Source organism: Fukomys damarensis, unplaced genomic scaffold (genome assembly GCF_012274545.1).
Source record: "Fukomys damarensis isolate Sample0158 unplaced genomic scaffold, DMR_v1.0_HiC HiC_scaffold_10, whole genome shotgun sequence".
NCBI lineage: Eukaryota > Metazoa > Chordata > Mammalia > Rodentia > Bathyergidae > Fukomys > Fukomys damarensis.
In genome coordinates, this window is record NW_022900922.1 from 21,264,495 (window position 1) to 21,281,216 (window position 16,722).

The 16,722-nt window shown below is 36.2% G+C and overlaps 1 protein-coding gene across 6 annotated transcripts in view; it reads right to left on the bottom strand.

Annotated features, from left to right (window-relative positions):
• Cdkal1 (CDK5 regulatory subunit associated protein 1 like 1) overlaps window positions 1-16,722 on the bottom strand; it is a 607,184-nt gene that overhangs the window by 102,692 nt on the left and 487,770 nt on the right. For all 6 annotated transcript variants that reach the window (XM_010622937.2, XM_010622935.2, XM_010622936.3 and 3 more), the window contains exon 12: window positions 15,259-15,321. In XM_010622937.2, coding sequence (XP_010621239.1) covers window positions 15,259-15,321 — 63 coding nt within the window. The remainder of the gene's footprint in view (window positions 1-15,258; window positions 15,322-16,722) is intronic.

Below are 16,722 nucleotides of genomic sequence, written 5' to 3' on the forward strand. Positions count from 1 at the left end.
TGGGTATCTTTCCAAGAGAACTAAAAGAATCATATCACAGAGAAGTATGTGCACCCATGTTTATAGCGGCACAGTTTGTAATAGCTAAATCTTGGAAATAGCCTATTTGCCCATCCGTTGGAAACTGGATAAAGAAGTTGTGGTTTTTCTATAAAATGGAATATTACTCAGCCATAAAGAGCGAGAGAATAGATTCATTCATAGGAAAATGGATAATATTGAAGATATACTCCTAAGTGAAATAAATAAGTCACACATGTGTAAATACCAAATAGTTTCCCTGGTGTGAATATTCTACAACAATGCATAAGATTCTAATAAGATTACTGACATTTAGAAATTTGAAGAAAGGAGCTAAAGGTGTAGGGAAGGTGTGATACGTAGGGGAAGAACAAAAAGGGAAAAGAAAAAAATGTGAGAGAATGAAAAGATGAAAATAAAGTGTTTGTAGATGGGGAGGGGAGGAGGGGGTGAAGGGAGGGCAGAGGTAAGGGGAAAAAATGAGAATCAAGACTTGTCATGTAGAGGTACATGATCCCAACAATGAATGTAACTGTACTGTATCCCTAAAATGTACCAATAAACTCAATAAAAAAAAAACTGTTTTAATTTAAAATGAGTACATTTGCATGTTACAACAGCTGAATGTTTGAACCTAGTGAGGACAAAAGGAGTGTTAAATCAGTGGTCAGGTCAAGGGAGGTAACCCTGACAGAGTGGAGGAGATAGCAGCTGTGGACCTTTGGGGAACTAATTTGGTGATAGCTGGGTAGCAATTTTAATCTGTTTTTCTAAGCCTCATAGCAGACAGTTACTGTATTTTAGTAGGAGGTATTAGGTTTGCCTCAAATTTTCAGAGCAAACGGTTGGGTTTTGACCTTATCTTCTTCAACTCAATGAAAGGCAAATGTCTGTAAAGTCAGATAGACACATCAGCAGAGTGGCCTGTGATAGAAATGGACGTTGTAACATCCAAATGCTCATCCGAAAGCAAGACTGTCTCAGTTCCTTCCAGAGAGGGGCCAAAGGCAAGGACAGGCTGTGTTGGAACAGGCGAGTTTTCAACAAAACTTAGACTCAAGTACGTATTATCAAATAATTTAAGGTAACAGTATCACATTTAATTCTGTGTATATTCCAAGCATTCAGAGTTTTAAGGCCATTTATAAGATGGGGAAAATAATACTAGCCAGTAAACATGGGCTATCTGTGGAGAATTAAGACATTCCAGTGGATCTTGATATTTTCCAGTTCGTTAGTTAGCCACAGCACGCCTGCCTGTCTCTCTCAACTTCTCTCTCTAAAAAAATTATTACAATAAAAAACACATCACAATCATTCCCTTCAAAATATACTCCCTTGCTTTGGACACACTTATTCCACTGACCTTATTTAAAATGACATTATGAAGCAGTTCTGACGTCCTCTTTTGTGAGTGTCTTTAGTTGCACTGCAATGGCTGTCTAAATGTCCTGAATTAATTTAAAACATTTATCTTCCAAGGTTATTTTGACTGGGGAAGAGCCAGAGTGACACAGTGTTACATCTGGTGAGTAAGGCAGATGAGGACACATCATAATGTTTTTTTACAAGAGTATCTTTCTGTTGGACGACACTGGGCAGTGGCATTCACTGAATTTTTGATCGTACCAAATAAATATACTCAGGAACTGCTCCAGAAAGTGGCAATAATGATGGACATTGCTATTTTAACAGCGTGTGTTAAAAGAGAGAGGGAGTATTTTGAGGGGCATTGAGGACAATGTGTCTTTTACTGTAATAAAATTTAAAAGAAAATGTAAACATTCACCTTGTATTTTGACCATGCCTCATGTCATCTTTTATCCTTAGAAATATTCACCTAAACAGGTATTCAATGATTTTGTCTCCTATTTCTTTTCAAAGTAAATAAATTTACCTTTAAAATTTTCAGATTAAAAACAAGGAGACCTGTGCCATATGGAAATATTCAAATATGTATCCTCAAATTAAAGAAAGCTAAGCCTGCACAATCAAGCAGTCTAATGCGAGAAAACTCTAAAATTCCAAAGGAAGAGCATAAATGAATATGTTCTTATAATCCATATCCTTATAATCAAGAAAAAATAAATCTACGTGAGCTCAAGATGAGTTAAAAAAATGATAGAATTAGAAAATAAAAGGTTTTCTTTCTTTGTTCTTTCTGTAGCAGGTATACTGCCTAACAGCAGACCAAGACCACATTGGTTGAAGAAAGGTGTATTGTATTTTAAAATGTGGGATTTATAAAAATCTTGTAAATTTCTTATTAGAATTTCATAAAGATTATGTAAAACATTGTGGCCTCTGTTTGGAAAAAATTTTATACCAACGATATTTTGAAGAACCTTCCAAAGTCAAGGTTTTTGGTTTTCCAAGGGTTTTGTTTATTTTTGTTTTTTGTGATACTGGCCCTCCACAAGCTAGGGAGATACTCTACTGCTAAGCCACACCCCCTAAGTGAAGGTTTTTAAATCTGAGCAGAGATCAGTTATTTTAAATGAAATCACTCAGTTTGTGATTAAGGTCTAGAAGTTTTGGTATGCAGGGGATGGGGAGAGGAGATGTAAAACATCAAGATCTGTGACTACCGGATCTGTTATTCAGGAAGCATTAAGATTTCTACACATATTCTGCTGAATTTTTAGAGAAGGAAACATTAATTCCTTCAATCAACAAATATTTATATAGCATTTCCCATTTGCCAGAATGCATTAGATGTTAGGGAAGCAGGACTCAACAAGTGAACAGAATTGCTGCTTACTTTCTAATAACTCTAATTTTACATTAACAATGTCAGTGACGTATTACATGGTGAGTAGTAGTGGTATATTTAGCATTCCAGTAACTAAATTTTATTATAAGAATAGCAAGTCAGCATTCTCTATGCACTAGGCCCTATTCTAGATACTTTTCATATCATTCTTATAGTAACCCTGTAATAGGCAAGTTGCATTGCTTCAGAGATTGATATTTTCCCTATATATTTTAGTTTCAGACAGCCCATTACAATGAGAAGTGTCTTTTCTCTTTCCTAGTGTTATATAATTTAATGGCAAATCCTACAATTGATAGTTTTTAGAGTCTGAAATATTTTCGTTTTATAGGGGAGAAAAGTAAGGTAAAGTATCTTGCAACATCACACAGTGGTTAGTAGAAGGGCCCGAGGTCTGCACTGTGGAGGTAGCTACATGAAATCAAAGACTATTAGTCTATGTAGGGGGTTACTTCTAATGACTAAGTGAATAAACATAAAACGATAACAAGATCCTTTTTACCCTATAAAGAAAAGGTTTTGAAAGTTAAGTTGATATAATGCATAGGGAAGGGTGTAGGCAAACGAGTCCTCTCTTACACTATTGAAAGGAATGTAGACTGAAACATCTCGTTGAGTGGGTATCTGGCAATATCTATCATGATTCAAAGTATACCTAATATCCAGACATTCCACTTCTAGAACTCTATCCTACAGTTAAGTTATACATGCATGAAATGACCTGTCTGTGAGATTATACTCTGCAGCACTGTTTGTAAGATCAAAAGATCAGAAGCCACTCAAGGGTCCAAAAGAAAGTCTAGTTAAATAAATACAGAAAACATCTGGTATAGACTACATAGCTATATTTTAATAAAAGAATGAGGCACCTCTTTATGTACTGATTGAAATCATCTAAAGTAAAAATGAAACAGAAGAATTTATAGGGTATTAATGTTTGGATTTTAAAAAACATGCATATTTTGCTATAAAGTAACCCAAACAAAGTAAGATATAATGGTCACCTCTGGCAAGGGGAACAACAGCCTATAAGACAGGGAGGGAGACCAGGGAGGTGGTCATGGAATAGGGAATTAAATGCACACATGACTTATTTTATAATTAAATAAAAAAAAAACTTAGTACTCCTCCCCCCTGCAATGGTCATTACGACTAGGACACTCCACAATCCATTTGTGTTTCTGCACAGAGCACCAACTAAAGGCATATACAAGTCATGGCATTACAAGTTTGCAGTGGGATGATGGGAATGTGCCTTACAGAGTTACAATAAACAGATCCAAAGAAGAATAAAACACATACGTATAAATAGCACGTTAGATTCTAGACCATAATTTGGTATCTTGCTTTGGTGGGTGAGGAAGGAAAGGCAGCAAAAGTAAAACATGATTCCTGTCCTCAAGACATTTACAATATAGTAAGATAAATAGTGATGTCAACAAATAAATCTATAACAATACAAAATACCCATAAGGTAATGTTTGTTGTCATCTCACCCACAGTCCTATTGGATACAGGCATCTTACCCCAATCACTGTGCCTGTCACTTAAGAAGAAACTTGATTACTGTATTTGTTGAACTTGAAGAGTGTAACAAGTCAGATAACAAAGACATATACAAGTCACTGTGGCAGCAAGTGGAAAGAACAATTTGCTATATTGGAAAAGCTACAAAGCAGGAAAATTCAACTGGGTCTGGAAGAATGAGTTAAGAATTCCAAAGGATGAGAGCATCTTTTGCTTCCCTGCAGAGGAGAGGTGGAATTATATGAACTCCGGGGGCCTTTCCCAGTCTATAGCTTAGGATTCTTACCAGGGAGAACAAATAAACCCACCACTAAATTTTCACATTGCTGTCTCCAATGGAAGGGAATAAGACCCAGACACAATTTGAAGAGGCCATGAATCAACCTAAGAAGGAACACAGCAGAGTATAAACGGCACAAAACCCTAAGAAACCATATGGGTATATGCAAAAATAGGTGAGAATATTAAATTCCATGAATACAAAGAATAGACAGAGGAAGATAATCAGCCTACATAAGAGAGATAAATTAAGACAGGTGAAAATAAGCCAAGGAAATTGTATCCATTAAGAGAAATAAGGAGGGGGAAGCAAGAAAGAGGGAGGTAAGTCATAAAAACATCACCTACATCCACTTAAAATTTTAAATTATAAAAAAGAGGATTGATAAAAATAAAGTGAATAATAAAGACAAATAGCTTTAAAATGATTCTCTCCCAAAATCTAATGTGAATTACAGCTTTTTGTTTTATGTACAATAGCTAGATTATTATACTTTCCAGTAATTAAAAATGTAATAATCTCAGTTGTTACCCATGTGTCTATAGATAAATCCAAAAGAACTTGTGACTTTAACAATTCCTTTACTTTTATTTGATACATGTTCATTTAAAAGGTAAAGTGTCAAAAATGGAAAATATGAACAGTCATTGCAAAAAGTTGACTTGTTTGTCTCAGATGCTGAAACTTTCTAGTTCCCCAAATTCAAGAGAGAATGCTAATGTACACATTTAAAAATAGTGACAGGAGCTGAGCATGGTGGCACATGCTTGGAGTCCCAGCTACTTGAGAGGCTGCAGCAGGAGGATCTCATGAATCCAGGAGTTGGAAATCAGCATGGGGAACACAGTGAAACTCCTTGTCATTTACGAACAACAAAAAAGGCTAAATATAGTCAGGTTTTCTCAATCTTGAAATAACAACAAAACCTACAGAGATGAATTATTGGCCGATAGAAACTTTGTTTTACTATTCTTTGTAGAGAGGATTCTGGAAATTGTTTTGTGCAACCCAGAATCTGTACTGAAGGCTTGTGATCATCTGGGAGTGGGGCACAAACCCGGGCCTTTCAGTCACTGTTAATAATGTGCCGAGGAAGATAAAGGCCAGGCCCTGAGAGTCCCTTCCACAAAGAGCAGAAGCCCACACTCCACCAATCACAAGGTTCTTGACAGCCCTAAAGCTTGAGCAGTAGAAGCCAAAAAAAAAAAAAAAAAAAAAAGCAGTAATAATTTCCTCATGTCATGCCTGTATGACTTTTAAAAAGCATCATTAGCATTCGTGTTTCTCCATACATCTAAATGAAAACAAGTTCAGCCACAAAGAACTCATTAGTTATATTTTATGATAAAATGCTTCATTGGGAAAGTGTACCTTTTGGTGGGAAGGGGTTGAAAATTCTTCTTTCTTAAAAATGTTGTATGAACACTTTTTAATTTAATTTCTTTATGCTTTTAAGCAAATTTCCAAAAAATATTTCCCAGATTAAAATGTTGCCATGAGTTTTGAGAGAAACAAAGTCAAATGAGTAAGTTGTTTTCTTAAAAAAGCACGAACATGTTTGAAAAACTATGTCTTTTGTAGGTGTTAGCCTTTGACAGTCAGGCCAGGCATGCTATATATGAGTGGAGGGAGTAAGATTGAAATAGACTTTCTCAGGTCCTAGAGATGACTGAAAAATGCAGTGAATGTTTTAAATTAAAAAAAAAAAAAAACTTATTACAATAAAAAACACATAGCCAAAAATGATGGAATAAGTATGTTTGAAGTGAGGGAATATTTTGAGGGAGAATAAAGGCAATGTGTCCTTTACTGCAATAAAATTTCTTTAAAATATGGTCAGTATTCTTTGCATTTCTTGGTCACTTCAATTCTAACCCCGCATACATTAAAAGAAAGGCAGGTTTGAAAATCATTCCTCATGCAACTCCACTGTGGATGCCATTTTCTTTTTCATCGACTGATTAAAATTTTCCCAAATGAAATGTGTAACACATGTGCAACTAACATGGGTGGAATAAAAAAAAGGCACATAGTTAAATATGGATTTCAGATGAACAATGAATATCAGATAAATAATGAACTTTGGAATTTTGAAAAATTTGAATTTCAGAAAAGCAAAAGAGCATCTCAGAGTTATACACAGGATATGCTTATACTTTAAAAACCTCATCATGTAACTGAAATTCACATTTGACTAGGTGTCTTGTATTTGCGAAGTCTGGCAGCCTTGCATGGATCTGGCCTAACACTTCCTGTGGGCAGTGTCAGTCAAGCTGTCATCCATGTGGGGATGAGAAAAGTTCTTCAGTGGTGGGGCATACTGTGAGAGAGACAGGAGAGAATGGGTGACGGGGCAGGTGTGCATAGAGACCCTGACGCCATCAAGAAAGAAGAGATTGGTGCCAGCAGCGATGGCAGAGGACAAGCAGACACTGGTGACTGGTGGCAGGAGGATGTGAGCTGCCCGGGATGGGTGGACCCCCCAGGCTTGTGGTCCAATGCAGCTGTTCTCTGTCCCATTGCTAGTTCCCTCCTTGTGAGAGTGAACTTCAGAGGCAGTAAATGACCAACAACAGTGGAAACTGAGACACTTGCAGGCTTGAGGAATAATTTGAAAATACAGGAACTGCCATATTTATGCAGATCTGTGGATTAATTTTTAAAATCAGTACTTTTATACTAAAGGTTAGCAAAAGCAAAAGATCTGATTGGCACCTTTGATTTCCTCTATTACTGGCATTTGGAGAAGTGCTTCTGTGGGGAGGTAGAAGTGATAGAATCAGGGCATTCTTAAATAGTGACCTGGAAGGCTTCTGCATCATGATTTTAGTTCTCCATAAAAGGAAGCCACAAAGTTAACTAATTTTCTTCCCAGATGCTAAAACTTTCTAGCTTCCCAACTTCAAGAGAAAGGCACGCATTTTAAAAGTGCCATGAAGGCTAACCGTAATCACGCCTTCTTAATCTTGCACAAAATTCCTACAGACAATGAATTATTGACCCATGGAAAAACTTTCAATTGACTCTTCTATATAAACAGAACTTTTGGAATTGTTTTGTGCAGCTCAGAATTTGTACTGAAGGTTTGTCTTCAACCTAGCCGATATCCTGATCAATAGAACAGGGCAGCCTTCCATCTGGTTTAACCTGTCTTTCCCTGTCTCCAGGCAACTCTCTTCAACTCAGTGTTTCAGGCTTAATTAGCCCATTTCTCTGGCTTTAAATCCCCTGCAGTGTGAGTCCCAAGGAAATGCAATCCTTTGGTTGGGACCACTGTGTTGCCAATTTGACACCCTTGTCCCCTGTGGTGGGAGAGCAGGGAGGAAAGTAAATTTGACTGGTTCTGTTAGCAGCTGGAATCATGTTTCCTTTGCTCCAGGCTGATAGTGAATGAATGGGGCTGGGCAACTTATCTACTCTGGCTCTCACTGCTAATGTTAGGGTTTAGATCCAAAACAGTCTTCAAAGCCCTGTACGGTGACTGGACTATGGCGGCTCACAGGTGACTTGCTGTTAGGAGGGGAGGTCTGGTCCAAAGAGGTGGATCACTGTGGATGTGACCTGGAAGAGTTTGTCTCCTTTCCCTTCCTGGCTCCCTTCTTGATTCTCTGATTCCAGGCTGCTATCTATGAGTACCTTTCCTTTGCCAGACCTTCCCATCACACCTTCCCACTCTTGGAGCTCTGCAACTCTGGACTGAAAATGTGAGCCAAAATAAACTTCTCCTAAGTTGTGAGTGTTGGGTTTTGTGTGCAAGCGATGGGAAAGATTCTAAGATACCTTTTTGTGTATTTAGGTTTGATTTGGGGGTGAGAGAGAGGGAAGACAAGAAGGCTCGCTTTGACCCTGAACATCGTATTTGTCAATCCACCACTTATTAGAGAACCCAACACTGGATTTTCAACTATTTGTAGCAAAGAGGTCATGAGTGTGGACTCTAGATCAAGACTGTGCTGTAATTCACCAATTGTATAACCTTGAGCACTTACCTAACCTCTCTGTGCCTACATTTACTTTCATATAACATGAGTAACAACAGGAGGGCTTGCTTTACAGAGTTGGTATGAATATTAATGAAAAGCTTTGAGAAAACTGCCAGTGGTGGACTTTCTATTTTCTTTTCTTTCTTTATGAAGTACTGGGGATTGAACCCAGAGCCTTTCCACGGATTTCTAGTCTTTTTTTTTTTTTTTATTCTTTGAAATAGGATTTTGCTAAATTGCCCATGCTAGGCTGGAACTTACTATCCTCCTTCCTCAGCCTCCCAAAGTGCTGGGATTGTAGACATACACCACTATGCCCAGCTATATGGTAGGTTTGAAATGATTGCTTTATTAAACAACCTTCATATCCTAAAGGTCTACTCAGATTTCTTTCTCATTGTCAGTCCTCAGGGTAAATGAAACAGTGGAATTCTGGCATGTATAGATCCCTGGATAGATCATTTTAACAGTGTAAAATCTCTCTGCCTTTGTACATACACTATCCATCCTTGCAGCTACTATAACAGCATAATAAACAACATATAAAAAATAAAGTCTAATCTTTAAAATAATGCTACATTCAAAGGAAAAGGGAAAAATACATGGTACAATATTAAAGTTAGAATCAAGAAACATGGTCTACTGCTCAACCTGAGCCACAAGCTGATGAGATTTAAAATGAGGAAAATGTCTTTGGATCAGATTGGCATAGATCAGGAAGCAAGGAATGAAGGTGTGATAGTAACTAAAGGCACTGATTTTACAGCAAAGAGCTCCTTAGTGTGTCTTACTTTGAGGCTGATTATTCACTGGGGTGGAGTGGAGCTGAGAAAATGGCTTTAGTATTTCCTGAAGTATTTACTTCCTTGTATCCCAAAGCCATAACCTGAGCATGGTTTTTGTAGGAGGATATGTGTCAATAAAATAAGAAAACTCAATCAATTAGACATTTACCCAATTGCTCTTGATATTTAGCAACATCCCTAAAATTACTTTTTAAATATTTTTTTTATCTGCCAAAGATGGGAAATAGAGTTAAATGCACAAATGCTCTAGGCAATCTGCTGCAAAGGACTGTTTTAAGCATGGCATAAATATGCCAGATCAGTATCTTGTTTCTTTATCTGCATGTGCCATGAAAATCTGGCTATCATAGAGTGCCGGATCCATTAAAAACTGAATTTGCTATTTCCAGACCACAGAGAGCTCAAAGCTCACCAGGGCCAGCAGGCAAGACTCCAGACTCACATCTCCCTCTCTAGAACAACTCAAAGCACTCTGTTGCTACATTATGTGAATCACACCCAGAGGATGATGAAACCTTGACAATTCTGCGGCTGCCTCAAGATGCAATCAGATGGCCACTATTCTTCACTCATTCCTCACACAGAGAGAGTTGGGTGAAGTGATTTGGTCATGTGAAGTCACTAGCCAGATCTGATTAATGGAGAAATGTAAACCAATCAATTATTTTTGAAATGAAATTGCCCCCTTTCGCTTATGAGGTATGAAACAGATATTTATGAAACTTGATATCACAGAAACACTTAGGGAAGAAAGGCTGGTATATAACCCGAGAGTTTTGATGTAGTTTTTTTCTGTATGTTTGCAGAAAATATTATATTACATTTTTATTATATAATATTTCATTGTAAATTACAAGACATGAATCCCAGATGTACTTGTATAAGCAGTTCTTTAGGCAGTCTTAGGAAGTGTGGATTACTGAAATGCATACCCCCTTTTTTGCATATTTAATACTATAAAATTTACTGATATATTACTTATAATTATTCTACTTATTATATCTAGAGCACGCTTTCCTTAAGATAAAATATAATAATTATCAAAGACTTTAATATTTTTACTGTATCTAATTACCAATAAGTAATTTAGGGTAATACTGGTTCTATTTCCTCCTCTTTTCTAATCACACTTTTGTTGTCCACTACCTGAGTACCCAAATATGCTCAACCACTCTTTTACTATTTTTTATCCAGTAATTCTCTACAGCAATACTTCATTTACCCAAACCTTATTCAGAACAATCAGCTGTTCATAAGAGTTCTCAAGATAAGTACAATTTGTTCCTAAAATACCAATGTTTTCAAATAGGATATATACATCTCTACTATTTTTAAACAGAACATGTTTCTTGATATAAATTTATCTCCATTATTTAACCCTGGTAATACTAAAATGTATTGGGAGATTTGGGTCTTGGGAGTCTAAATGAAGTGGGCTTGGGCAGCTGTACCTTGAGAGTTCCTCTGTTAATGACCTGCAGGTTTTACAGCATGGCCTTGCTTTCATTTGGTTTGCTGTTACTTCTTGCTGGAAGCTCTGAATTCTTGAAGCAATTACTATTTCTTTTCAACTGCTGTTGGAGTTGAATGGTTTAGGCAACCAGCCACCTCTGTTTGTTAAACCTGATTTAAACAAAAGAATGGACTGTTGTGGATGAGGGACTGAACGAGAAATGGGAAGGAGGATTAAAGAGTCATTCCAACAGTCCAGTCCAGTTTACTTTCTTGCAAAGTCTAGAATGTGTTTTAGATCACCCAGACTGTTACACAAATGACTACTACCTGAGTAAAGCACTTATGCTTGTTTTCTTTCTACTTATGGGAAAACTTATCAAGCGGGTCTACCATAGCTATTGTTTACACATAAAAATTTGTTTACAGTTCAGCTGACACCTATATATGCAGAAAAATTATTAGGATACTTGTAGTCACTTAAAAAAAGAAAAGCCCACTTCACCAACATGGGACTATATAACAATGTTATATAGTATTAATATACAAGTTACTAAAAAAAACAAGAAGTTACCTTCATAAAATACAGAAATTATGAGTGACAAGTTGTCAAAGACTCATTTTTAATAGTTGTGTAGATATTAATTTAGTCAGATTAACTGTGTTTAGGAACTTAACTTTGCAGATGTTAAAAAGTGCTATAGTCCTAAATAGAGTCTTCTTTTTCCTTCCAAACATTTTTTATATTTTATAGTAAGCTTTTTACATTGACAGATTATAAGCATCTGTGATCAATCACCTAATAAATCTAGATTTTTTTTCCCTGAACACACAGCTCACAAAATCTAACAAGAAAAATGAAAAAGATACATCTTTTATGTGCCTAATAATATTTTATTTAGGCCAAGGATATACCACACATGATAATTTGCCTGACTTTAATAAAAATGTTCTAATTATAGCTTATTCTAATTTACCTGTGAATTATTCAAGGGGAAAACTCAAACTCAAGCTGACATTCTATGACCTAGAAGGTCTCTGGCCTTACAACCTTTCTTGGTAGTGGGTGGTATGTTTTCAGAAAATACAAGCTACGTTTATTATTTATTTGTTAAAATAACAGAATTGCATACAAGACAATCAGATTACCATCTATTTTGATTATCTTTATAATGTTCCCTTTTATTAGGTCAGATCAATAGAACTTAGCTCTGGTCAAGTCTTTTTTTTTTTGTCAAGTCTTTTTGTGTGAGTCTTTTTAATTTTTAAAAAAAATTATAAGAATTTCTGTAAAAATTCTCATAGAATTAGAGACAAAATCCCAAGTGAAATTCTTCTACTCTCAAGCAATGTTTTTCAGTGTAATAAATAAGGTATTTCCTAAGACTCATTTTAGGTACACACTTTGCTTGGAGCTTTATTTGCTTTTTGCAACAACATTTAAAAGAAAAGCAACTGACCATTTACAACCTGAACAATGGCTTCAGGGTATGATAAAAAAATGCACCTGGCCTTCCTCAAACAACACGTTTACACGTTTGTTTAACCTGGTGACTTTCTTGTGTCTAGGGTCAGGCAGGAACAACCTTTGTTGGGGGGAGGAAAGAAGAGTAAATATAACTGACTCACTGAGAACAAAACAGTTGTACTAACTACCCTTTGCAATTACAACTGTTTTAACAGGTTCTAGTAGGCAAGGATATCATTTAAGTGACCACTATAATTTGGGATAAAATCCCAGGAAATTATACCAACTTTAAAACAGGAGTTTCATTTCTGCATTTGCTCAGCATAAAGAACTCACTGAAATGCTGAGTGTTCTTTCTTTGGCATAAATGTAGGTCAAAGGGAAAATTAACACTAAAAAAAAATTTAGCCAGAGAAGAAAAGAGTATCAGAACATTTATCTGCAGGAAAAAGCCATAGCTTATTCTACCGTTACACCTTTTTATTATGGAAAATTTCAATCATATATAAAAATATAGGGGAACGAACCCCTCAAAGCCATCACTAGGTTTCCATAATCACCAACACATGTTGCATCTTACTTTACTATACCCTCAGCACTCCCCTCTGCATTTTTTTTGAATGAAAAACCCGGACAGCTGATATTTTATTTTGTGAGCTTTCATTTATAAATATGTGTATATTTTTCTAAAGTTCAAGCCAGAAATCTCACTGAATATGAGCTGTTTAAACCAATTTTAACCGCATTTTGTAGAGCTTTTTACACTAAGCTTTTTATCCGCTTAAAAAACTAATTTGCTTGAGTATAACTGGGTGATTAAAATGACAAAGTAACTTGAAACATAACCCTACTATGATTTTATATATGGGGGAAAGCAGCATTCTAAGATTGAGGAAGCAGTGCCTGTCACTTTATCCCTATGGTTCTAATCTTTGTGTACATTCCAATTAACAAGAGACAAAGTTGAAAGTAACATGGTTAGATTTGCTGGATGTGTATGGCTTAGAAAAATGGGAGGACACTAAAGGTCCAGGAGCTGCCTAGAATGAAAGTTTCCTCTTTCCTTATGCAGAATAAAACAGAAAGCCAATGGACCAAACCTTAGGAACTTCAAAAATAACTCATCAAGCCGTCTAGCTACTTATAATAATTTATTACCCATCTTAAAGCAAAGATCAAAAGGAACTCCATCTAGCATTTATATTCTACTCTTCACTGCCTGATGACTAATTTGTAGGGGAATGAAATCTTCACAAAAGAAGCCAAAGTAATCTGAAGTGACTTTGATACAATGCCATGAGGATATGAAGAGGAAGCTGGTAGGAGGTGCAAATGGCTAGGTTCCATTAAGAGCTCTAATAAAAGAATAATGGAATTTCCCATGACTGTGAATTTTAAAATTTGCTAGAAGTGGGCAAAATTTAGACAAACTAGGCAAAACCTTTGATTTGTTATAGCTTTTTGTTGTTAAATGTTAGCTTTATCCACTATTGCACTTAATTAAATTGCTTCATTTTTAAAAAGTGCAACAATCCCATCGGAAATCTGGCCAATCTCATTCCTTTTCCTGTGTATTACTTATCAGACAGCACCTTCCCTCAGCATCGTGAGACACTACTGGCTCTCTCTATCTCTCTCTAATTCCTCTGTTCTGCAAAGTGAGTGACTGAGCATGAAAAACTAACTTAAAATAATTTTTAGAACAGCATTTCATATCACATGGAGCATAAATGACCACATGGAGCACAAATACCTCTTTTACAATCTTTTGGTGTTTCACTCAACTGGTTATCTTAGAAATACCAGAAACTTCAAATTCCGTAACTTCCATGAACAACTGGCATCCTCCCCTCCCCGAATCCAGACATCTCTGTATTCTCAGCTGAGGAAAGCAGTTTTCACACTAGTTATTTTGGCTAGTTAAAAAATCCCCAACACATGTCTGCCTGTAAATTCATAGATAAAGATTTAAGTTTATATTAGCATTTCAACTGTGCAAATTTTTTGTTTACTTCTGAAATCACCTCAAATTAACAGATTTACTGGAACCCTACATGGCATAGAAGTTTTACACAAATTTCAGAAATCTTGAAGTCTATTTTCCCATGAAGATGTGGAAATGTTAAGAATTTCTTAAAAATGGCTCTAAATGTGTAGTTCTTTTTTTAGAAGCCTTACAAATATATGGTGAATACTTACAAGTGAAGATATGCCTGAGAATTCTTCAAATATGGGTGGTGGAGAATGTAAGGTATAAAATGAAATAAGAATGGCTGTAAGTTTTCTAAAGTAGGAGCCATTATACTCTGTCTTCTGTTCCATAAAACCCTAGCTAGTTAATATTTCAGATACAATGCTATGCACTGTATTTTATAAGGATTATTGAGTCATCAAAATAACTATCAGAGCAAGAGAATCAAGATTTACAGTCAACATTTCAACTGCCTTTACCAATCCAAAAGCTTACTAATTATAGTGTTTGAAAAGAAAAAATGAAACGAATCCAAAACAATAACTTCAACAACAACAACAGCAACAAATCACTCCCAAGTCTGTCTTCTCAGTTTTTGAGCTTTTAGTGACAGTATGTAACATTTTTGGGGGAGATACTAGGGATAGAACATGTGGGCTCCACATACTAGGCAAGGGCTCTGCCACTGAGCTATAACCCCAGCCCTCTGAAACTAGATTTTAATGTGAATAAAACATAAGCACGTTAGTTAAACACACATTTTCTGTTTTCAAGAATTAAAAAATTAAAATCGAAATAAAAGATAATCGGTAAATGTACTTTAAAATCATTATATATTGGTTAAAACTGCTACACGTACAGGAAGACATTAGTCTAGAAGGTTAACTAAATATGGTCCTAGAAGGTTTTTTAATGAAAACACTAATCATCATCAAAAACTCTAAGATTCAATTCATAAATAAAACATTTCTCTTACCTTGTGATCATAAGGATTATAAGAATGAAATAGCCGAGACAGATCTTTTGTCCTCTGCTTTTTCTGGGGAAGAAAAACACAAACATTTGAGTTGATAGCTGGTATGTAACCAAAAGCAATAGGGAAAGTCCGATTTTAAAAATTAATTACAATAAAAGACACATCATTAATCGCCCTCAAAATACTCCCTCTCACACCTAACACACTTATGATCAAACACAGGCATGATAAAAACAAAGCAAAACAAAACACAGTGAGTGCTGCTGTTCAGCACCATCCAACAGAAAGACAGGCTTGTAAAAATATCACAATATGTCTTCACCAATTTATTCACTGAATTTGGCACTGTATGGCTTCTGGCTCTTCACCAAAGACAAAATGACCACCATAAAGATAAATGTATTGAATCAATTCAGGACAGTACAACTAAAGACACTAAGGAAAGAGGACTTCCAGAAGTGCTTCAGAAGTGGAAAGAATGATGGGGTAGGTGTGTGCAGAGCAAGGAAGAATACAGTGGAGCCTCAGTTCAAAAATGCTTTTGTTTGCAAACAATTTGGTCCACAAACAGAAGCGTTTGGCAAAATTTTGTTTTTGCTTGCAAATTCTACATCAGGTAACATACAGGATGGCAGCCACATTTCCCACACAACCACAAATGTGGCCATCTTTTCTGAAATCATAGAGCAAATTAAGTTCATGAATTGAGGTACCACTGTGTTTTGAAGGGGATTGATGACAATGTGGCTTTTACTGTAGCAAGTTTTTTTAAAAGGAGACATTCACTGACTTTTTGTGTATTTATCTACAGAAAGATATTCTTTATTTAGTGATTCTTCCTTTGTGTGGACTGAAGGCATGCTTGGGTGCAAATAAAAACCAAAGTCACTTGGCGGTTATGCAGGTCATTGTCATGGAACAGCCAGACCACCTCTTCCTAGAAGGTTTTATAATGAAAACTAAATAGTATTAAAGACTGTTTCAAAATACATAGCTCAGACACTAAAATGAAGAGAAAATAGTGAAAAGAAAGAGAACTCAGTACACATTAGGGTGCTTTCAATATCACTGTTATATCAGTTGCTGTTACTCAGAGCTGGCACTGACTCCATGTATTTACCCCAGCCCTCAGGCTCTTGGACACAGCTGGGTTGAGCCTACAGCTGTGAGGACACCTTTTTCTGTCACTTCTACATGCTCTGTGTGCCTTGCATGATATGTAGGCACTCAGTAAATACTAGTTAAATTAATGGCTTGTTCTCCATCATTGTGGTCTGTCCACTCCCCATAACCACTGTGAACAATTTGGTGTATGATTCCAAATCTTCTAGGAACACACATGGAAAGAAAGGTGTTATTCTGAGACAGATAAGAAGTGCCTGATTCTCCTGGCTTTCTTTTTTTTTTCCTATGACAGGAGGGGCACTGTTTGGCACAGGGCTGTCATGCCCTCATCCCCACTTC